Source organism: Bos indicus x Bos taurus, chromosome 20, assembly GCF_003369695.1.
Source record: "Bos indicus x Bos taurus breed Angus x Brahman F1 hybrid chromosome 20, Bos_hybrid_MaternalHap_v2.0, whole genome shotgun sequence".
Taxonomy (NCBI): domain Eukaryota; kingdom Metazoa; phylum Chordata; class Mammalia; order Artiodactyla; family Bovidae; genus Bos; species Bos indicus x Bos taurus.
In genome coordinates, this window is record NC_040095.1 from 14,555,328 (window position 1) to 14,579,892 (window position 24,565).

Sequence of the window (24,565 nt, forward strand, 5' to 3'; positions counted from 1 at the left end):
ATAGAGTACCGTGCCATCTGTATATAATGACAATTTTACCTCTTCCTTTCCAATCTGGATAACTTTTATTTATTTTGCTTGTCTAACTGTTATGGCTAGGACTTCTAATACTATGTTGAATAAAAGTAATAAGAGTGGGTATCCCTGTCTTGTTCCAAATTTTAGCAAGAAGGCTTTCAGTTTTTCACCATTGAGTATTATGCTGACTGTGGGTTTGTTACAAATAGCTTTTATTATGGTGAGATATTTTCCATCATACTCATTCTGGTGAGAGTTTTTATCATGAATTAATACTGAATTTTATCAAATGCTTTACTGAGATGACCATGTGGTTTTTGTCTTTCTTGTTGACAAAACAGTGCCTTTTAAAATCACATCAAAAAATAAAATGAAAATACCTAGGAATAAACCTGACCAAGGAGGTGAAAGACCTACACACTGAGAACTATAAATCACTGATAAAGGAAATCAGAAATGATTCAAAAAATGGAGACATCCCACACTTGTAGGTTAGAAGAATTAACATTGTTAAAGTGGCCATACTACCCAAATCAATCTAAACATTTAATGTGATCCCTATCAAATTATCTATGACATTTTTCACGAAACTAGATCTAGTAACCCTAAATTTATATGGAAACACAAAAGACCCCAAAATGCCAAAGCAATCCTGAGGAAAAAGAACAAAGGTAGAAGCATAACTATCTCAGACTTCAGACAATACTTTAAAGCCACAGTAATCAAAACATGTGGTGTTAGCACAAAAACAGACATATAGATCAATGGAATGGAATAGAAGGCCTAGAAGTAAATCCACACACTGTGGTCAATTATCTTCAACAAAGGAGGCAAGAATAAACAATGGACTCTGTGGGAGACGGAGAGGGTGGGATGATTTGGGAGAATGGCATTGAAACATGTATAATATCATATATGAAACGAGTTGCCAGTCCAGGTTCGATGCACGATACTGGATGCTTGGGGCTGGTGCACTGGGACAACCCAAAGGGATGGTACAGGGAGGGAGGAGGGAGGAGGGTTCAGGATGGGGAGCACGTGTATACCTGTGGCGGATTCGTGTTGATATATGGCAAAACCAATACAATACTGTAAAGCTAAAAAAAATTTTTTTTAATTTAAAAAAAAGGAATAAACAATGGAGAAAAGACAGTCTCTTCAGAAAGTGGTATTAGGAAAGCTGGACAGCTGCATATAAATCAATGAACTTAGAAAACAACTCAAAATGGCTTAAAGACTTAAATATAAGACATCACACAATGAAACTAGTAGAATAGAACATAAGCAAAACTCTGACATATCCTAACAATGTTTTCCTAAGTCAGTCTCCCAAAACAAACAAAAATACAAGCAAAAGTAAACAAATAAGACCTGGTCACACTTATAAGCTTTTAAACAGCTAAGGAAACTATAAACAAGATGAAAAGACAACCTACGGAATGAGACAGAATATTTGCAAAAGATGAGACTAACAAGGGATTAATTTCAAAAATATACAAACAGCTCATACAGCTTAATAGAACCAAACAACCCAATCAAAAATTGGGCATAAGATGTAAATAAACATTTCTTCAAAGAAGACATACAAATGGGCAACAAACACATAAAAGGAAGCTCAACATCACTAATTATTAGAGAAATGCAAACCAAAACCAATGTGGTATCACATCGCACCAGTCAGAATGGCCATCATCAAAAAGTCTACAAACAATAAATGGGTGTAAATGTAAATGTAATAAATGAGATAGTGTAGAGAAAAGGAAACCCTCTTACACTGTTGGTGGAAATGTAAACTGGTGCAGCCACTATGGAGAACAGTATGGAGGTTCCTTAAAAAACTAAAAATAGAGCTACCATGTGATCCAGCAATCCCACTCCTGTGCATATATCCAGAAAAGATAAAAACTCTAATTTGAAAAGATACACACAACCCCAATATTCATACAGCATTATTTACAATAGCCAAGACATGGAAGCAACCTAAGTGTCCATCGACAGATAAATGGGTAAAGATGTGGGAGACAGATATAGCAATATATATATATCAGTTCAGTACAGTTGCTCAGTCATGTCCAACGCTTTGTGACCACATGAAGTGCAGTGCGCCAGGCGTACTTGTCCATCACCAACTCCTGGAGTTCACTCAAACTCACGTCCATTGAGTCGGTGATGCCACCCAGCCATCTCATCCTCTGTCGTCCCCTTCTCCTCCTGCCCCCAATCCCTTCCAGCATCAGAGTCTTTTCCAATGAGTCAACTCTTCACATGAGGTGACCAAAGTACTGGAGTTTCAGCTTTAGCATCAGTCCTTCCAATGAACACCCAGGACTGATCTCCTTTAGGATGGACTGGTTGGATCTCCTTGCAGTCCAATGGACTCTCAAGAGTCTTCTCCAACACCACACTTCAAAAGCATCAATTCTTTGGCGCTCAGCATTCTTCACAGTCCAACTCTCACATCCATACATGACCATTGGAAAAACCATAGCCTTGACTAGACAAACCTTTGTTGGCAAAGTAATATCTCTGCTTTTCAATATGCTATCTAGGTTGGTCATAACTTTCCTTCCAAGGAGTAAGTGTCTTTTAATTTCATGGCTGCAATCACCATCTGCAGTGATTGTGGAACCCAAAAAAATAAAGTCTGGCACTGTTTCCCATGAAGTGATGGGACCAGATGCCATGATCTTCATTTTCTGAATGTTGAGCTTTAAGCCAACTTTTTCACTCTCCTTTTTCATTTTCATCAAGAGGCTTTTTAGTTCCTCTTCACTTTCTGCCATAAGGATGGTGTCATCTGCATATCTAAGGTTATTGATATTTCTCCCAGCAATCTCGATTCCAGCTTGTGCTTCTTCCAGCCCAGCATTTCTCATGATGTACTCTGCATAAGAAGTTAAATAAGCAGGGTGACAATATACAGCCTTGATGTACTCCTTTTCCTATTTGGAACCAGTCTGTTGTTCCATGTCAAGTTCTAACTGTTGCTTCCTGACCTGCATATAGGTTTCCCAAGAGGCAGGTCAGGTGGTCTGGTATGCCTATCTCTTTCAGAATTTTCCACAGTTTATTATGATCCACACAGTCAAAGGCTTTGGCATAGTCAATAAAGCAGAAATCACATGTTTATCAATAAATGAAATATTTCAATCAAAGAATGAAATAATGCTATTTGCAGCAACACGAATGGACTAAAGATTATTAAGTGAAGTCAGAGAAAGGCAAATATGATATATTATCACTTACATGGAGAATCAAAAAATGATACAAATGAACTAATTTACAAAACAGAAATAGACTAGCAGATGTAGAAAACAAACTTATGGTTACCAAAGGGAAAAGGGGGTGGAGGAAGGGAGTTTGGGGACTTCCCTGGTGGCCTAGTGGTTGAGAATCTGCCAATGCAGGGGGCATGGTTTCGATACCTGATCCGGGAAGATCCTACATACCATGGGACATGCACCACAACTACTGAGCCTGCGCTCTGGAGCCCACAAGCTACAACTAGCGAAGCCCATATGCCCTAGATTTCATGCCTCACAAAAGAGAAGCCACTGCAATGACAAGCCTACACACTGCAACTAGAGAGCAGCCCCTGTTTGCCTCAACTGGAGAAAGCCCACACACAGCAACGAAGACCCAGCATGGCCAAAACTGAATTAATTTGAAGAAAGAGCTTGCGATTAGCAGATACAAACTACTATAGAAAAAATAAACAACAGGGATCAATGGATAACACAGGACAGTATTCAGTATCAGTATTCTGCAATAACCTATAATAGAAAAGAATCTGAATCTATTTATCTATATCTATATCACTTTGCTGTATATCTGAAATTAATATACTTTAATAAAATGAAAATTTATCAATGCCTAAAACTAAGTGTATCTATAGTTAGAGTTAACAAAACTGGTCATAAGATTTTTTTTTCCCCAGAATGTTAAATAGGCTCCTAAACCAAAATCTTCTCTTCCCTGCTGCTGCTGCTGCTGCTAAGTCACTTCAGTCGTGTCCAACTCTATGCGACCCTATAGACGGCAGCCCACCAGGCTCCCCTGTCCCTGGGATTCTCCAGGCAAGAACACTGGAGTGGGCTGCCATTTCCTTCTCCAATGCATGAAAATGAAAAGTGAAAGGGAAGTCACTCAGTTGTGTCCAACTCTTAGCGACCTCATGGACTCCAGCCTACCAGGCTCCTCTGTCCATGGGATTTTCCAGGCAAGAGTACTGGAGTGGGGTGCCATAGCCTTCTCTACTTACTCTAAAATATCTAACACAGTTTCTACAGAAACCACAGTATTGGTTGTTTTGGATCTACTTCAAGGATTCTCTCAAACTCTGGATACAGTTTTCAAAATAAAAATTGAAAAGGTTTTGTTATAGATCTGTGGTTCTCAACTAGGTTTGGAGGAGCAGCAATTTTTCTCTGTGGCACATATTTGTCAATGTCTGGAAATATCTGGCTGTCACACATGGGAGATGTTACTGGCATCTAGTAGGGAAAGGCCAGGGATACTTGTAAACATCCTACAAGGCACAAAAAATCCCCACAACAAAGAATTACTAGCCCAAAATATCAACAGTGCTGGAGATTGAGAAACCTTCATAGAGATAAATAGCCTATTTCTTTTTCTTTTTTTTTTTTGCCCACAGCCACCCACAACTGTTGGTATAGGAAAAATATTAACAAACAAATATTCATCAAGCACTGTTATCTAATATAAATTTAATATTTAAAAGGAAAATATTCTCTTCCACACATTTTCTTTTCAATACCTCTTACATTATACTGTAGTCATAAACTCTACTTATGTGGTCCCAAGACTTTATGTTTCAGGAGAAATGCAGTAACCTTGTTTTACAGAATACAGAACCTGCATTTCTGTATGTGTGTGTGTGAAATAGCCTATTTCTTAATTCTTCCTCGTCTCCCCACAGAAAATTAACTTATACAAACACTATACAAATCCACAATATATCAAAATTACTCACTGACTATAGGTCTGGCACCATCAGTGCACCCTTCTCAAGAAACAGTCAATAAATAAAATGAGTAATCAACACAATATATAATTGAGTCATTGGAAAAGACTCCGATGCTGGGAAAGATTGAGGGCAGGAGGAGAAGGGGACAACAGAGGATAATATGGTTGGATGGCATCACTGATTCAATGGACATGAGTTTGAGCAAGCTCCGGGAGTTGGTGATGGACAGGGAAGCCCGGTGTGCTGCAGTCCACGGGGTCTCAATGAGACGGACATGACTTAGTGACTGAATAACAAATCAGACTCCCATTAAGTTTGCTAAATGACTGAAGATACTATTTATATTTATATATAAATACACTAAAAAACATACGAGATTTATATGATCCCTTAATTGATTGAGTTGGAGTCAATTATTGAGTGTAGTTATAATTTAATCACATGCTGATGACCAGAGATGGAAAGAGCACAGTTCCCTAAAGACTTTACTGAGCTGCAGAACTTCTTGACACCAGATTTCTTATCAAAGAGAATGATAAATGTCTCCATTAATTAAATCATTTGAGTTGAATCTTCTGTTATGTGAAACTGAACCAATGCAACTCATTCAACGACAAATACTTATCAAGTGCCTACTGTGGACCAGGCACTGTACTGATACAATTATTGACATAATCCATAAAACATCAATTACATGAGTACTTTGTGACACTTTATTAGCCAAAACATGACTATGGTTTACCATAATTCATAAAATACCATAATACTTCAGCTTGTTCACAGACACCCTTATAATTTTTCACATAAGCAAGCTATAACTGGAAATAAAACTCACATTTTAAAAAAGTAACAACGAAGTAACAAGTAATCTAACAACTGTATCCAGTTTGGAGGATGGATTGGAAGAAATAGAAAGGAAGATTAACTGATTTTTTTCCCCAATCCATTCTGAGTGAAGATCTGTTGCACTACATTCATAAGAACTCCCAAGTATAGATAAGTTCTCTTTGGCTACAAACAGAAATTGTAAAAACCAAGAAGTCTAAAAGTATTTCTCCTGTATTCCTAAGTAACCATTTACTCTGATTAACAATGTGTATTGCAGTTAGGAATTGTAAGTCTTGCCTCTCGTTGGCTGTAACCTGAAAACTCAATTTTCTTAAAAAAAATTGATGTAATTGATGTACAAGATTACATTAGTTTCAGATGTACAACACAGGGATTCAATATTTGCATATATTGTGAAATGTTCACAGACAATAAATCTAGTTAACATCTACCACCACACAGTTACAAAATTTTTTTCTTGTGCTGAGAACTTGTAAGATATACTCTTTTAACAACTTCCAAATATGCAATAACTATAGTCAACATGCTGCACATATAATTTTCTAATTATAAAATCAACAATATAAATTACTCATAGTGCTATTCTGAAGATTAAATAATATGGAGGCAACCTATAAATTTTCAAGTTCAACACAAATGTGAGATCAAACTTTAATATTTCCACTTAAATTCTACAAATCCATATTTAAATTTGAATATAAAACATACCCCAGCCTACTCAAAAAATAAAATAATCCATTATGCCCGTAATATATAAGCAACAGTTTTTAGCACATGATCAGATTTACTTTTTCAAAGGATCACTTAAACTCCCGTAAGTTACAAGGCTGGATAGAAAGCAACTGTTGTCCAATCAAAACACAACTATGGCTTATCTGGAGACACACAGATTCAAGAATTCTCTAGAACAGGATCTATTAAGACTCCGCAATCTATTTGAGATGATGGAAGAGGGAAATGAAAGAGGTCTTTATTGTGTTTTCTAATTTTAAAATTACCCATCTTTCCTTTTTGTATTTCCTATTAAGTCTTTCAGTGATGTTGGATTTTAACTTTAAACTTTTCTTTATTTTCCTAATTATATTCTTGTTGAATAAATGAAATTATTATAACATTATGTATATTGAGTATAAATTTTCTATAGTTTCTCTACACTTTAATTTTGTATGCTATCATGCCTAAAATTCCAAATTTCCACATAATTTCTATATCCATTATTTCCACTTCCTTGTAATTTATTAATAATCACTGTTGAACTGTGCCTGCCTACCCACCTGCCAAAGCAGGAGACTTAAGAGACACGGGGTTCAATCCCTGAGTCAGGAAGATTCCCTGGAGTAGGACATGGCAACCCACTCCAATATTTTTGCTTAGAGAATCTCGTAGACAGAAGAGCCTGGTGGCTATGGTCCATAGGGCTGCAGAGAGTCAGACACGACATTGAACTATGCACTTACAGCTTATCGTGTGCTATAAAAGACCTTGCTGTTTGCAATGTTTGACATCCTTCTTAAATGTTTATGTATCATTCAATTAGTATTTTCAAGAGGTCTTACTATTTCATTATGTGTGTTCATAATAAACTCCTGAATTTTCTCCACTACTGAAAAAAGCAATTTACATGTACATCAAATACAAAATGAAGTTTCTATTTGGATGCTGAGTCTGCTATTGTCATTTATTCTTGTATTTCTGGCTATAACAATGTATGGGTATAACAACATATTCTGACTAGTTATATTTCTGCTCAAGCACATATAGGAATTTACACTGCATTTTAAAATCATGTATATGTGTCTCTTTTAGAATTTTTGTGTGTGTTTACTTCTGCAAATATTATCTTTAATAACTTTTTACTTAAAACTCCTTTATGAGCTCTCTATTTTAGCCTCTTGGGTTTTTTTAAACAAATATTTTAGTTTTGTAAAGATATTTCTTTTAACCTCTTACTATATACTTAAATGTTTGTAACTTCTAAAGAATTTAAAACTCTTGCTAAAGGAGGAAGAAGATAAAAGATAACTGATGAAGCATGGACACTGAGGAGACATGGCTGAAGTAAAATTTCAAAAGAGTTAACAGTCACATAAAGTATAAAAATTTTGATTTTCCTATTTACTTCTCTTTTTGCTCCCCACTTTGCTTTTCAAACCTAAAGTTTTATTTCTTCCTCATTTTTCAGAAGAATTAATCAAATTATCAAAGATAACAAGCTTCCCTTCTCTTCAACCTACTTTTTAAACTTGTAATTTTTAAAAATTTTCACTCATTAAAAAAAAACTTTTTTGGTTATACCACATGGCATGTGGGATCTCAGTTCCTCAACCAGCAGTCAAAACTGCACCCCCTACATTGGAAAGGCCCGATCTTAACCACTGGATCACCAGGGAATTCTTGTAACGGTTTCACTCATTTTTGAGTGCTCACTTAACTATCTTGCAAAGATCTGAAATCCAAGATTAAGTCTGTGTAACTGTAAATCTTTTGTTTTCATAAAGACTAAAAACTACCCCCAGACACAGAAAGACAAATAGTTAATTTTTTCACTTTTGTGGGGAACCTAAAATAAAGTTCAACACACAGACACAGAGAGCAGAATGATGGTTGACAGAGGCTAGGGGGGGATGGGGAAAACTGGGAGATAATGGTCAAAAAGATACAAATTTTCAATTATAAGATGAGTAAGTTCTGGGGATCCAGTGCACAGCATGGTGATTATTGTATACTAGAAATTTTTATTAATAGTATTGTGTATATCAGAAATGTATACATACCATATTCTCACCACACACACACACACACACAAAGGTAACTATGTGAGGTAACAGATATGTTACTTGATTATGGTAATCATTTCACAATGTATACATATATTAAATTATCACACTGTACACTATTTAAAAAATCATGTTGTACAACCTAAATGTATACAATTTTTGCCAATCATACCTCAATAAAACTGGAAAAAAAAAAATAAGAACTTCTCTTTAACTGTGAACACCATTTTAGCTGAAGGCCGTATCTGAGGCTGTGCTCCCACTAGCTCGCGTTTATTCATTTGCTTTTTAATTTTGGAAACCATGGCCTTTTTTTTTTTAAATATTGATACGACCATTATAAGATCTAGAATATTGTGACTTGTTTAAATCATATAAGCAGAGAATTAAAATGAGGCCCTCTGAGTTAAATTTTTAAAACCCTGACTTTATTCATTTGGGAGCATCTTTATTTAAATTAGTTTTCTCAAGTTTCTTGTTAACCTTTGCAAAAATTCCATTTCTCACCTTTTCAGTTAAAAGAATTGCTCTAGTTATTTTTTATTATTTTCCTTGTCTTTTTTCTTTCTACTTGTATTCTCATAAATAGGGAAATAATTTTATTGATGTTGTGATTAAGTTTCTTCATCACCTAACTTAAGAACCTTATTTCTTCTTTCATTGTTATATTATATCCAGATGTTTTCTGTTTCTTCTATTCACATGGTCATGGATTATAATTTACCATCTATTCTTTCTAATGTTTTTATACTTTCAATCCTCTGTAAAATTTGAGCTTAATATTCTTCAAACTTCTTTCCAGAAAAAAATCTGACTTTTCTGTGTCTCCTGTGTTTCTCGGCTCTGCAGACAGTTATTTGAGGCTTCTCTGACTGAACTACCTGTCTGACTCAATTTCCTTCCTGCCTGCCATAGTAATTATTAATGATGGTCTTTACAGATGTCTTATTTTCTCCTTTTTTGTCAGCTCAATTTTTCTTTTCTTTTTTGAGGTGCTGAAGGAGGTTGTTTTGTTTTATTGTTTTGGTCTGGGTATTTTTATTCTTTAGATTTTCCACTGGTAATAATTATCTATTTGGAGAGTTCTCACTGCATCCTACTACTGGTTATTCTGTGTTTTCTTTCACATCTTGCTTTAGACTCAGAGCATTGCTTTCTGATACCTTGACTAACCTTCTCTTTTCCTAAAAATCAGATATAATTTAAGACAATGATTTGCCACCACTGGAGATACCTGAAACTATATGCAATGTATACTGAAAGTCAACATGTTATAAATGTTAGGGAAATTTAGCTCTAAAAGGGAATATTCTAAAGGGGAAAACACTCAAGTGAATGTAATTCTGTAAAGTTTGTTAAAAAGAAAGATAGTCACTTTATTACTCAAATCTAAGAGTTACTAGTGACATCGGTAATATCATCACTGAATGTTGCATGGAAGGCTTTATGAAGCAAACAAAATTTTTAATACACATGAAAAAGCAGATTGGGAATTCCCTGGTGGTCCAGTGGTTAGGATTTGGCACTCTCACTACTGGGGCCCCAGGTTTTACCCCGGCCCTGGTCAGGGAACTAACATCCCACAAGCCACACCACATGGCCAAAAAACAGAAGAACGAGTAGGTTAACTTGAACAGAAAAAGAAGGGAAGAGAAAGTATTCCAAAAAGGCATGTGAGGATATGAGAAGATTTCAGGAAATGAAGGAGGTTATGAGTGGAAATGGGAAGGACCTGCTCAGGAAATAAAGGTAATAGTCAACTGAGATCACATGGTTATTCAGTGCAATGAAAAATGAAGTTGGAAAACTAGGAAGCCAAGCTGCCTGAGGATTTAACTACCAGATGAATTAAACGTGAGGGTAAAGAGATCAAAGATAAGAAAATGGAAGACCAGGTAAGAGGCAATTACAATCACACAGGTAACAGTTAGGCAGTTTGGGGAAGAAACTGGTAAATTTGGTTTTATACTATTTGAATTGTAGCTGACAGTAGAAGATTTGAGTAGAAAAGTCTACCAGGCAATCAGATATGTAAATTAGAGTTCAAAAGAGGAGAAATGGTTGGAATTCTACATTTGATGGTTACATGGTTGGAAGTTAGCTCAGTTGGTAAAGAATCCACCTGCAACGCAGGAGACCCCGGTTTGATTCCTGAGTGGGGAAGATCCGTTGGAGAAGGGATCGGCTACCCATTCCAGTATTCTTGGGCTTCCCTTGTGGCTCAGCTGGTGAAGAATCCACCAGCAATGTGGGAGACCTGGGTTCAATCCCTGGGTTTGGAAGATACCCTGCAGAAGGGAAAGGCTACCCACTCCAGTATTCCTGCCTGGAGAATTCCATGGACTATACAGTCCATGGGGTCTCAAAGAGTCGGACATAACGGAGTGACTTTCACAACTTTCACTTTCACTGGTTGGAAGTAACAATTAAAGAAAAAAGCATCTTAGGGAGTACCCACTTTTAGAGGATGAAAGAAAGAAGTGAGATAAATTTCTGTTAAAGATGCAGAGATTTACTGACTGGTGGCAGGGGGTTAGAGGGATTTTTATCTCCTCTCTCAATTTCCTGACACACAGCTCAAACCCACATTGCTTCTATCAACTCTGATCATTCATTACCACTATTTAACATGAGTCTTCAATGTTGTGGGAAAATACACCGCAATTTTTAAATTAACAAAATTTCTTTTACAGAATAAAATTCAAGAATTATGATTACCTTCCAAACAAAGCTGGATGAAATTTCTGCATGCTTTAGGAGCTTCTTTTGACCACAACTCTATATCAATATCTCCAGCTGTAGTTTTCAATAAAACCTGTATAAAGCACATAAAATCATTAAGTTATCGTTTTGCTTCATAATGAGTTTACTGGCTGCTCAACATAAAGTATTCACTACTGAATTTTCCATTTTAAAACCAACATGAGAAACTTTGCTTGGTTTCTGTTGTTATACTCAAAAACTTCAAATAATCAGTACAAGTTACTCTATTTCTATCTTTTAAATACTATTTTCAGAAATAATTTATGCTTTACGGAAAATTTGGCACAAATATTTTTTAATCACAGAAACAACTGCATTCATTTAAAAATCAATGCTGTAAACTTGCTTTAATTTTAAAAGTTTTCCATATCATTTCTTCCAATAAAATTGGTAAAGCAAATTAAGACATTAAAGAACAATGATCCCATGAAACTACAGTACTATAAGACGACTTTACAATTATTTTTTAACATATGAACAGTTGACCTCTTCACTCACAATCATGCCATTTCTAATTTACAAAGGAACATTCTTAATCCAATTCTGGGTTGTATATTAGGGACCAAACCTGTATCTCCTGTGTCTACTACACTGGCAGGTGGATTCTTTACCACTGAGCCACCAGGGAAGACCCTTAAAATTACTATCGACAGTAAATGAAATCCGTTGATAGTCTCCTTTCCACAGCTCATGAAGGCAGTTACTCCTTGGTGCAAGCAGCCATCTTGCAGGAACCAAAATCCCTACTGAGTCCACAGGTAGAAACAGCTTATAACAGTCTTATTAATAATTACAAACAACCAAAAAGAATAGAAAGCTCTAAATCTGAACACCCTGGCACAGCTGAATCCAACTGCTCTAGTATCACTTCCCCCACACACCCAGCCCTCAGCAGAACACAGTCCACTGTCAATCACTGATTAATGGTCCATGACATATGACCATCACCATCACTTTTGCTACAACTGCCTTTCAGTTTCTGCTTCAGAAGCCCAAATTACACTGCCATGATTTATATAACATTGATGAATGTATTGTATCTTTTTGGGCTTTTACTGGCTATATAGTTCTTTTATAATTATGCACCTGGGGGTGGAGGAGGAGACAATATCTATACTGTAGTAGATTTTAAAATGGTTTCCTTAACCCTTAAAGCACATGGACACCACCAGATGGTCAACACCAAAATCAGATTGATCGCATCTTTGCAGTCAAAGATGGAGAAACTCTATACAGTCAGCAAAAACAAGACCGGGAGCTGACTGTGGCTCAGATCATGAACTCCTTATTGCCAAATTCAGACTACCTCTGAGACATCACAGGTTTGGTTTCCCACCACTACAACAAAGTGAATATTGCAAAAAAGTGAGTCACATAAAGTTTTTGGTTTCTCAGTGCACACAGAAGTTATGTTTACTCTATACTGTATGCAACAGCATTATGTCTGAAAAGACAAAGCATAAACCTTAATTTTAAAATACTTTATTATTAAAAACTGCCAATCTACATGTAAGCCGTTAGCGAATCATAATCTTTTCACTGGTGGGGGGCTTAAAATGTTGCAAGTATTACCCAAATGTGACCCAAAGACACAAAGTGAACAAACTGTTGGAAAAATGCTAAGAGGCTTGCTCTTATATGTATAAGTGCATCACTTTGCTGTATACCTGAAGCTAACACAACACTGTACATCAACTATACTTCAATTTAAAAAAAAAAAAAGAATAACTGAACAACCAAAATGGATCACTGAAGAAATCAAAGGAAAAAAAAATACCTAGGGACAAAAATACCACATATCAAACCTTATGGGGTACAAGGAAAGTGTTTTTAAGAGAGAAGGTCATAGCAATATGGGCCAAACTCAAGAAACAAAACAATCCAAAACAATCTAACTTTATACCTAGATGAACTAGAAAAAGATGAACAAATGAAGTCAAAGTTAGAAGAAAGGAAATAATAAAGAACACAGTATAAATAAATGAAAGAGACTAAAAAACAATAGAAAAGATCAGTGAAGCTAATGGCTAGCTCTTTGAAAAGAGAAAAAAAACTGACAAAACTTTAGCCACACTCACAAAGAAAGAGAGCTCAAATAAATAAAATCAGAAATGAAACAGAAATTACAACTGATACCATACAAACACAAAGAAGCAAAGAGATACTCTGAACAATTACATGCCAACAAATTGGACAACCTAGAAAAAAAATGGATAAATTCCTAAAAACATACAATCTTCCATGACTGAATCATGAAAAAATAGAAAATCTAAATAGACAGATTACTAGTAAGGAGATCGAATCAGTAATCAAAAACTGCCAACAAACAAAAGCACAAGATCAGATGGCTTCACTGATGAATTCTTCTAAACATTCAAAGATTAAATATCTATCCTTTTTAAACTCATTTTACAAAGCTAGCATTACCCTGATACCAAAACCAAAGACACCACAAAATAAGAAATTACTAGAGCTAATCAATGAATATAGTAAAGTTGCAGGATATAAATTAGCACATAGAGATCCCTTGCATTCCTATACACTTACAAGGAGAAAACAGAAAGAAATTAAGGAAACAATTCCATTCACCATTGCAACGAAAAGAATAAAATACTTAGGAATAAATCTACCTAAAGAAACAAAAGACCTATATATATAAAACTATAAAACACTGATGAAAGAAATCAAAGATCACAAAGATAGAGAAATATACCATATTCATGGATCAGAAAAATCAATATAGAGAAAATGAGTATATTACCCAAAGCAATCTATAGATTCAATGCAATCCCTATCAAGCTACCAATGGTACTTTTCACGGAACTAAAACAAATAATTTCACAATTTGTATGGAAATACAAAAAACCTCGAACAGCCAAAGCTATCTTGAGAAAGAAGAATGGAACTGGAGGAATAAACCTGCCTGACTTCAGACTATACTACAAAGCTACAGTCATCAAACAGTATGGTACTTGCACAAAGACAGAAATACAGATCAACAGAATAAAATAGAAAGCCCAGAGATAAATCCACGCACCTATGGACACCTTATCTTTGACAAAGGAGGCAAGAATATACAATGGAGGAAAGACAATCTCTTTAACAAGTGGTGCTGGGAAAACTGGTCAACCACTTGTAAAAGAATGAAACTAGAACACTCTCTAACACCATACACAAAAATAAACTCAAAATGGATTAAAGACCTAAGTGTAAGACCAGAAACTATAAAACTCCTAGACAAAAATATAGGCAAAACACTCTCTGACATAAATCACAGCAGGATCCTCCATGACCCACCTCCCAGAGTAATGGAAATAAAAGCAAAAAATAAACAAATGGGACCTAATTAAACTTAAAAGCTTTTGCACAACAAAGGAAACTATAAGCGAGGTGAAAAGACAGCCTTCAGAATGGGAGAAAATACTGGCAAAAGAAGCAACTGACAAAGAATTAATCTCAAAAATATACAAGCAGCTCCTGCAGCTCAATTCCAGAAAAATAAACAACCCAATCAAAAAATGGGCCAAAGAACTAAGCAGACAGTTCTCCAAAGAAGACATATAGATGGCTAACAAACACATGAAAAGATGCTCAACATCACTCATTATCAGAGAAATGCAAATCAAAACCACAATGAGGTACCATCTCACAATGGTTAGAATGGCTGCTATCAAAAAATCTATAAGCAATAAATGCTGGAGAGGGTGTGGAGAAAAGGGAACCCTCTTAAACTGTTGCTGGGAATGCAAACTAGTACAGCCACTATGAAGAACAGTTTTTAAGGAGATTCCTTAAAAAACTGGAAGTAGAACTGCCATACGACCCAGCAATCCCACTGCTGGGCATACACACTGAGGAAACCAGAATTGAAAGAGACACACGTACCCCAGTGTTCATTGCAGCCCTGTTTACAATAGCCAGGACATGGAAGCAACCTAGATGGTCAGCAGACAAATGGATAAGAAAGCTACATATACACAATGGAATATTACTCAGCCATTAAAAAGAATGCATTTGAATCAGTTCTAATGAGGTGGATGAAACTGGAACCTATTATAGAGTGAAGTAAGTCAGAAAGAAAAACACAAATATAGTATGTTGATGCATATATATGGAATTTAGAAAGATGGTATCGATGACCCTATATGCAAGATAGCAAAAGCAACACAGATGTAAAGAACAGTCTTTTGGACTCTGTGGGAGAAGGCGAGGGTGGGATGATTTGAGAGGGTAGCATTGAAAGATGTATATTATGTGAAGTGGATCGCCAGTCCAGGTTCGATGCATGAGACAGGGTGCTCAGGGCTGGTGCCCTGGGATGACCCTGGGGGATGGGATGGGGAGGGAGGTGGGACGGGGGTTCTGGATGGGGAACACATGTGTACCTGAGGCTGATTCATGTCGATGTATGGCAAAAGCCACTACATTATGGTAAAGTAATTAGCCTCCAATTAAAATTAATTAATTAATTAGAAAAAAATAACAAAAACAACAACAAAAATAAAGGCCAGAAAGTAAAAGGAAAAAAAAAAAGTTCATACTACCCAAATAATCTATACATTTAGTGTGAAAGTGAAGTGAAAGTGCAGTTGCTTCAGTCGTGTCCGACGCTTAGCGACCCCATGGACTGCAGCCTACCAGGCTCCTGCGTCCATGGGATTTTCCAGGCAAGAGTACTGGAGTGGGTTGCCATTTCCTCCAATGCATGAAAGTGAAAAGTCAAAGTGAAGTCGCTCAGTCGTCTCCGACTCTTAGCGACCCCATAGACTGCACCCTACCAGGCTCCTCCGTCCATGGGATTTTCCAGGCAAGAGTACTGGAGTGGGGTGCCATTTCCTTCTCCAACATTTAGTGTAATCCCTATCAAAACTCCAATGGCATTTTTCACAGAACTAGAACAAATAATCCTAAAATTTGTATGGAACCACCAAAGACCCCAAATGGACGAAGAAGCCTTGAGAAAGAATAACAAACCCAGAGGTATCATGCTCCCTGATTTCAAATTATACTACAAAACTATAGCAATCAAAACAGAATGGTATTGGTATACAAAACAGAGGCATAGATCAATGGAACAGAACAGAAAGCTCAGAAATAAGACCACACTTTCATGGTTAATTAGTTTACCATGGAGGCAAAAATGCATAATGCGGATAGGATACTCTCTTCAAAAATCTATCCTGGGAAAACTGAACAGCTGCAAGTAAAAGAGTGAAACTGGACCACTATCATACACTATATATAAAAATAAACTCAAAATGGACTCAAGACTTGAATGCAAAATCTGAAACCATAAACATTCCAGAATAAAAGAGATGCAGTAAGACGCTTACTCCTTGGAAGAAAAGTTATGACCAACCTAGATAGCATATTCAAAAGCAGAGACATTACTTTGCCAACAAAGGTCCCTCTAGTCAAGGCTATGGTTTTTCCAGTGGTCATGTATGGATGTGAGAGTTGGACTATGAAGAAGGCTGAGTGCCGAAGAATTGATGCTTTTGAACTGTGGTGTTGGAGAAGACTCTTGAGAGTCCCTTGGACTGCAAGGAGATCAAAGCAGTCAGTCCTAAAGGAAATCAGTCCTGAATATTCATTGGAAGGACTGATGCTGAAGCTGAAGCTCCAATACTTTGGCCACCTGATGTGAAGAACTGACTCCTTAGAAAAGACCGTGATGCTGGGAAAAGACTGAAGGTGGGAGAAGGGGATGACAGAGGATGAGATGGTTGGATGGCATCACCGACTTGATGGACATGAGTTTGAGCAAGTTCCTGGAGTTGGTGATGGACACGGAAGCCTGGCATACTGCAGTCCATGGGGTCGCAAAGAGTCTGACATGACTGAGTGACTGAACTGAACATATGGAAACAACTTAAGTGTCCACTGATGGATAAGTATAAAGAAGACACACACCAGAATACTACTCAGCCATAAAAAAGAAAGTAATATTCATGTGCTACAACATGGATGGAGCTTTAAGAGTATTATGCTAAATGAACTCAGTCTGACATAGAAAGATAAATACCACATGATTCCATTTGCATGTGGACTCTGAAACAGAAACAAATAAAACCCAGACTCTTAGATACAGAAAATAGTCTGGTGGTTGCAAGAGGTAAGAAACAGTGAAAAGGGGTGGGAGGTGAGGGGTAGAATAGGGGAAGGGAATCAAGAGGTACAAACACCCAGTTGCATAATAAGTAAGTCACGGGGATGAAAAGTACAGCACAGAGAACAGTCAATAAAATAGCATTAACTTTGTATGCTGACAAGTGATAACTAGACTTACTGTGGTGACCATTTTGTAATGTTTCAAATGTTAAATCATGTTGCACACATGAAACTAATAATGTATATCACATATACCATACTTCAATAAAAAATAAAAATAGGGATAGTAATATCTTCATAGGTTTGTTGTGAGGACAAAATGAGTTATTATACACAGACTGCTTAGAACAGTATCTGATAGAGTAAATGCTCAAAATATGGTCGCTATAATTGCTGTAATTATTATTTTTATAAAAATTTTTGACAACAGGAAACTTATAAAAGTAAGTTTATACGGTAAAATCACATTATGGTTGGGTCACTTTTCTAACCAGGTTTTCTTAATCTTTTCATTGGTAAGCTACTGAATTAAAAAAGAAGGTACACTGCTCCTCCTTCGGCCATGCATTCCATTTGGCCATAACTACTCTGTCATGTGTTATCACTTCAAGAGAAATAGATGGGGAAATGGTGGAAACAGTGTCAAACTTTATTTTTTGGGGCTCCAAAATCACTGCAGATGGTGACTGCAGCCATGAAATTAAAAGACGCTTACTCCTTGGAAGGAAAGTTATGACCAACCTAGATAGCATATTCAAAAGCAGAGACATTACTTTGCCAACAAAGGTCCCTCTAGTCAAGGCTATGGTTTTTCCTGTGGTCATGTATGGATGTGAGAGTTGGACTGTGAAGAAAGCTGAGCATCGAAGAACTGATGCTTTTGAATTGTGGTGTTGGAGAAGACTTTTGAGAGTCCCTTGGACTGCAAGGAGATCCAACCAGTCCATTCTGAAGGAGATCAGTCCTGGGTGTTCTTTGGAAGGAATGATGCTAAAGCTGAAACTTCAGTACTTTGGCCACCTCATGCGAAGAGTTGACTCATTGGAAAAGACTCTGATGCTGGGAGGGATTGGGGGCAGGAGGAGAAGGGGATGACAGAGGATGAGATGGCTGGATGGCATCACTGACTCAATGGACGTGAGTCTGAATGAACTCCGGGAGTTGGTGATGGTCAGGGAGGGCTGGCATGCTTCGATTCATGGGGTGGCAAAGAGTCAGACACGACTGAGCGACTGAACTGAACTGAATTGAACTCTATCATGTATCAGTGGCTCTTTTTCTTAATGCTTACAAGTAAGACAATACTGTGATAATGTTTCTTAAGAATAAAACATATGGGTTAATATAAAATGTAGATTAAATCATCATAATACATGGACATTTCATTTTCAGTAGATAAGGAAATTTCTGTCAAGGGGTACTTTCTAAGTTGATACTACTCTTTGTAGAGAGAAATTTTGTCCCATTTATTTGGAATATCTCTGAATCCTTTTAGTACAGACCACTAAACAAACATTCATTGAACAAACTTACTACATCTGCTTTAAATTCTTTCCAGGCCAAAATTATTTTCTTTTAATTTTTAATTGGAGGATAACTGCCTTACAATATTGTGTTGGCTTCTGCCATACATCAACATGAATCAATCATGAGTATACAGGTGTGCCCTCCCTCTTGAACCTCCCACCTTCCACTACTTCCCACCCCTCTAGGTTGTCACATAGCACTGGTCTGAGTTCTCCACGCAAAATTCTTGCCAAGTTGTCTATGGTACAGAATTTTGAAGCTTCAATTCGTTTTATGCTATAAAAAGTCCCAAACTGGTTTTGAAGGAAAACTTGGGCTATGCCTGATATTCTTTCTCAGTCCAATTCTGTTCAGAAGGACAATGTTTAACACAGTTTGCATACACTAATTTGCATGACTATTTCATCAATGTGTATTTCACTCAACTTAAGCTGTGATAATAGGGACAATGCTGGCTTTTCTTTCCACTCCCCAGTTTCGCTGACAAAGCCCAGGGCAAAAGATACTTCGTCCACGAAGACTTTCTCTACTTTCCCAGTTGCTAACTTCTCAGTAATATCATAGCAAATGCTCCTCTGTCCATTAGAACGCCTCCCAAACATACCATAGGGTTTTTCTTTACCTGCCTGTCTCTAGAACTAAAACCATTAGCTCTTCTAGGGCAGCAACAGGTTTTATCCACCCATCTTTGTATTCCCCGCACCTGGTGCCTAGTTGGCATTCAATCAATAAAGAACTGTAGAACAAATGGAGAAATAGCGATCTCCAAGTTTAGCAAAAGAATGTCAATTTTTAAAACATACTTGGCTTTTTACCTACGACCCTAGAAAACGCATGCAGAGTTAGGCTGAAGCAAAACAAAAAACAGTAAGGCCAGGAGGTTGGTAGATGGAGAAATACTGTTGGTTGATGAAGAAATCTCCACTTGAGGACTTTTTCAATTATGTGCTGAGAAGTGTCAGCATATGGCTTTCAATGCAATCCTGCTCAGAGACAGAGGCAAAGTTTTTGTAATCTCTTCCAACCCTACAACCCCAGAATTCCTTTAATCAATGAGATATCGCTTTGGGGAGCCCAGGTACCCTAGGTGAGACTCACCTTCCCGTTCGTGGGAGGCTCCTGGATGTAAATGTTGCTCATTCCGGTCAGTACTCAGGACTCCGCTCCTAATGGGGATGAGAGTAAACCGCAGGTAACTAGAGCTGGCCACCTATCGGTACCCTGTTCCTTAAATTGGGAAGTCGCGGAAAGCTACAGCCTGTCAATATCCCGCAAGACAGTAGCACCACACCAAACACTAGCTCTTCCCAAGCCTAGGTCCTCACGGACGCCGCCATGTTCCTCCCGGACCCGAGCACCGCTAATCCTGAAAAGGGGGATTCCAATGGCGTCCAGGGAATTGAGAAGAGACTATTAAACTCCTATAGATTAAGTTAACTTGTATTCCAATTTTAAAAACAACAGTTCGTAAGTCTTGGTGTTGTTTACTTCACTACACGCGTGTGCCCGTCTCATTCACCCCCTCGAAGCTGGCAGTAATGGTTCGCGCCGTGTGTGCTGTACAAAACGATTCCCCCGGAAACGGCATCAGCAGCCACTTGGTTCCGCAATCTCCAGGGGCTTTTAGGGCCTTCCGTTACTGTCAAACCCGGGTGCCGCGGCGCGGGTGGGAGAAAGACGGCCCCCTCGTTGGTGTTGTCCTCGCGGCCAGCGGGAAGCGAGCGAACACTTAGAAGCCTAGGGGTTCTGCGACCCCTCTTACCAACGCCATGGCAATTCCAGGTAAAGACCAACCGCAGGGATTTGGGCGAGGGAGGGAGTAAGTAGGGTAGGTTAGTGTGCTCTGGGTAAGGAGTAGCGCCCAAGGGTGGAGGCGTTAAAATGATCAGGTTCGTTAGGTTTACAAGAAAAATTTTACAGTCCAAAAATAAACTCTAAAGGAAAGAAAAGAAGAAAGAAACGATCTCCCCCGCAGCAGCCCAGCTCCCACTGCCCAAAATGGACTTACAGCGAAAGTATATATAGGGCGGAGTGGGGGAGGGGTGTTTGAGACAGACTCCTGTCTGTAGGCCTAGGAGGCATTTGGCCCAGAAAAACTAACCTCAACTTTAGTATGGTTTGAAAATAAAATTTGAGGTGGCAACACTTGGCAGACCCAAGTAGCCGAAGGCATTGTTTGCGCTGGAAGTGTCAGGGCTGAAATGAGCCTCTGGGGTTCCACTTCTTTCTCTTCCTCTTACCTATAGTAGCTGTGTGGTCCTGAACCCGTCTTTTTGCCCTTCTGGGCCTGTTTCTGCAACTGTTAAAAAAAACAAAAACAAAACAGGGAGATGTGTTGATTTATACCTGTGGTTCCTTCCAGTTCTCCTTGCAGGAGCTATTTTGAGAAATATACACCACCACTACCCCTCCTCCGACTCAAACATGCAACTTGGAGATTCACTGTATTTAGAAAAGACTCAGAATTGCAGTGGTTCAGAAGCCCTAACTTTGTTTTAAGCTCCCCTCCTCAGTATTATTTGACCACGTTTGTTCTGTGGCAGCCTTTGCTGAACTGTGTTTTGCACATAGCTGTTATGCATGGGAAGCTTGTGCTGTTCTACCAACTGCAGTTTTGGGAGGATCACACTGGGCACTGTTGTCAGTTCAGTCATGTCCGACTCTTTGCGACCCCATAGACTGCAGCATGCAGGCTTCCTGTCCATCACCAACTCTGGGAACTTGCTCAAATTCATGTCCATCGAGTTGGTGATGCCATCCAACCATCTCATCCTCTGTCATCCCCTTCTCCTGCCTTCAATCTTTCCCAGCATCAGGGTCTTTTCCAATGAGTCAGTTCTTCACATCAGGTGCCCAGAGTATTGGAGCTTCAGCATCAGTGTCATTCCTTCCAATGAATACTCAAGATTGATTTCTTTTAGGATTGATTGGTTTGATCTCCTTGCAGTCCAAGGGACACTCTATAGTCTTCTGCAACACCACAGTTCAAAAGCCTCAATTCTTCGGCGCTCAGCTTTCCTTATAGCCCAACTCTCACATCCATACATGATTACTGGAAAAACCATAGCTTTGACTAGACAGACCTTTGTTGACAAAGTAATGTCTCTGCTTTTTAATATGCTGTCTAGGTTGGTCATAGCTTTTCTTCCAAGGAGCAAGCATCTTTTAACTTCATGGCTGCAGTCACCATCTGCAGTGATTTTGGAGCCCAAGAAAAGAAAGTCTGTCACTGTTTCCATTGTTTCCCCATCAATTTGCCAGGAAGTGATGGGACCGGATGCCATGATCTTCTTTTTTTGAATGTTGAGTTTTAAGCCAGCTTTTTCACTCTCCTCTTTCACTGTCATCAAGAGGCTATTTAGTTCTTTGCTTTCTGCCATAAGGGTGGTGTCATCTGCATATCTGAGATTATTGATATTTCTCCTGGCAGTCTTGATTCCAGCTTGCACTTCATCCAGCACCATTTTGCATAATGTACTCTGCACGTAAGTTAAATAAGCAGGGTGACAATATACAACCTTAACGCACTTCTTTCCCAATTTTGAACCAGTCTGTTCCATGTCTGGCTCTAAGTGTTGCTTCTTGAAACATACCGGTTTCTCAGGAGACAAGTAAGGTGGTCTCATAGTCCCATCTCTTAAAGAATTTTCCACAGTTTGTTGTGATCCACACAGTCAAAGGCTTTAGCGTAGTCAATAAAGCAGAAGTAGATATTTTTCTGGAACTCTCTTGCTTTTTCTCTGATCCAGTGGATGTTGGCAGTTTGATCTCTGGTTCCTCTGCCTTTTCTAAATCCAACTTGACCATCTGGAATTTCTCAGTTCATGCACATTGAACCCTGGCTTGGAGAATTTTGAGCATTACTTTGCTAGCATGTGAGACCAGTGTAATTGTGTGGTAGTTCGAACATACTTTGGCATTGCCTTTTTTGCAGATTGGAATGAAAACTGACCTTTTACAGTCCTGTGGCCACTGCTGAATTTTCCAAATTTGCTGGCATATTGAGTGCAACACTTTAACAGCATAATTTTTTAGGATTTGAAATAGTTCAACTGGAATTCCATCACCTCCACTAGGTTTGTTTGTAGTGATGCTTCATAAGGCCCACTTGACTTTGCATTCCAGGATGTCTGGCTCTAAGTGAGTGATCACACCATCATGGTTATCTGGGTCATTGAGGTCATGTACAAGATGAAAGATACACTTATTCATAGACCTGACAATTTTTATTAAAGGCATATTGCATGCTAGGCTCTGTACTAGGCCCCGGGAATACAGTTGCCCTTCGCACAGGACTTACAATTTAGCAGTTAAAAGAAAGTACTAGAAAGTCAGACAGTGGTATGACAGGGAGCACACACAGCCTTGAGAAGCACATAGAAAGGGCATCTAATAGGAAACTGGAGAGTTCAGAAGGACTTTCCAGAGGATATGGCATTTAGGATGAGACCTGAAGAATTGTGAGAGGGGGAGTTATAGCCGGAGAGACCAGATATGCAAAGGAAGAGGAAATGTGTGAGAAGATGTGCCCTTTGGATGGAACTCAGAGTACTAACAGAGAGAAGTGAGAAATTAACTGGAGACAGAACAGTAGCTAACATTTACTAAGCATTTGCTGCATGTCAGATGTGTCAGACGCTGTCTCAAGCATTGTATTTTCCTCTTATTTAACATTGGCACCCACACTGTGAGATAGGTATTACAATTTCCATTCTGCAGTTCAGAATGCTGAGGGACAGAGAAGTCAAGTGAGTAGTTGAGACAGCTAGGAAGTGATGGGTCAGTGTGGTTCCTCTGGACCCTGTGTGCTTATCCATTTTGCCATGTTTTAGTATAATTACAAGGCAATTTCCCATTCATAGAGGATGTTTTAAGCCATGAGAAGGAGTTTGGATGTTTCCCTCAGGACCACAGGAAAAGATTTAAGGATTTTTAAACGTACTCACGTTTTGGAAAGTGCATCATGGCTGCACAGTAGATTAGAGGAGAGCTAGTTTGGAGGCAGAGTCACCAGTTCAGAGTAACTCTGGTAAGTTATGATGATGCCTCACCAGATGGTCTCAGTAAAAAAGACGAGAAGTAGATAGATTAGAGATATATTTCTGGTGGTAAAATCACTGATTGATTCATGGTAGGTGAGTAAGATTATAAATGAGATACACCTGAGTTTCACCGATAGGCAGTTGGGTGGGGCTATTTCAGGCAACACCTGAGAAGGAACAGTTTTTAGCGAGATGATGCGTTCAGTTGGGTCTTGTGTTGAGATGTAGTCATGGAATGGAAATATCTAATATACACTAAGAGAGAAAATCTGTATCTTAGGAAGGAAAACAGAATCAAAGAACAATTTGGTGTCATCCACACACTTATAATAGGCCAGGGGAATGGAAGTCTTTGCCCAGGTGGAATGTGTAGAGTATGAAGGGAAGGTCTGTGGGTGGAGCTTGGAGAATATCAATGTGTAAGGGGCCAGCGGAGAAAATCCAATCTTCACAGTAGATTGCCTCGGCATCCTGATAAGCTGAGTCAGCCC

General features: G+C 38.3%; 2 protein-coding genes across 3 annotated transcripts in view; one reads left to right on the forward strand and one right to left on the reverse strand.

The window, feature by feature from the left end:
* The window catches only part of CWC27 (CWC27 spliceosome associated protein homolog), a 260,233-nt gene extending 239,697 nt beyond the window's left edge, over positions 1-20,536 (reverse strand). The window contains 2 exon segments of the mRNA XM_027520263.1: positions 11,350-11,446; positions 20,131-20,536. Coding sequence (XP_027376064.1) covers positions 11,350-11,446; positions 20,131-20,172 — 139 coding nt within the window. The 5' untranslated portion in view covers positions 20,173-20,536.
* A 95-nt stretch (positions 20,537-20,631) lies between these two features.
* Positions 20,632-24,565, forward strand: part of SREK1IP1 (SREK1 interacting protein 1) — a 41,345-nt gene continuing 37,411 nt past the window's right edge. Inside the window, exon 1 of one of the 2 annotated variants that reach the window (XM_027520265.1) lies at positions 20,632-20,814. In XM_027520265.1, coding sequence (XP_027376066.1) covers positions 20,802-20,814 — 13 coding nt within the window. In that variant the 5' untranslated portion in view covers positions 20,632-20,801. The remainder of the gene's footprint in view (positions 20,815-24,565) is intronic. The other variant, XM_027520266.1, reaches the window with a different exon arrangement.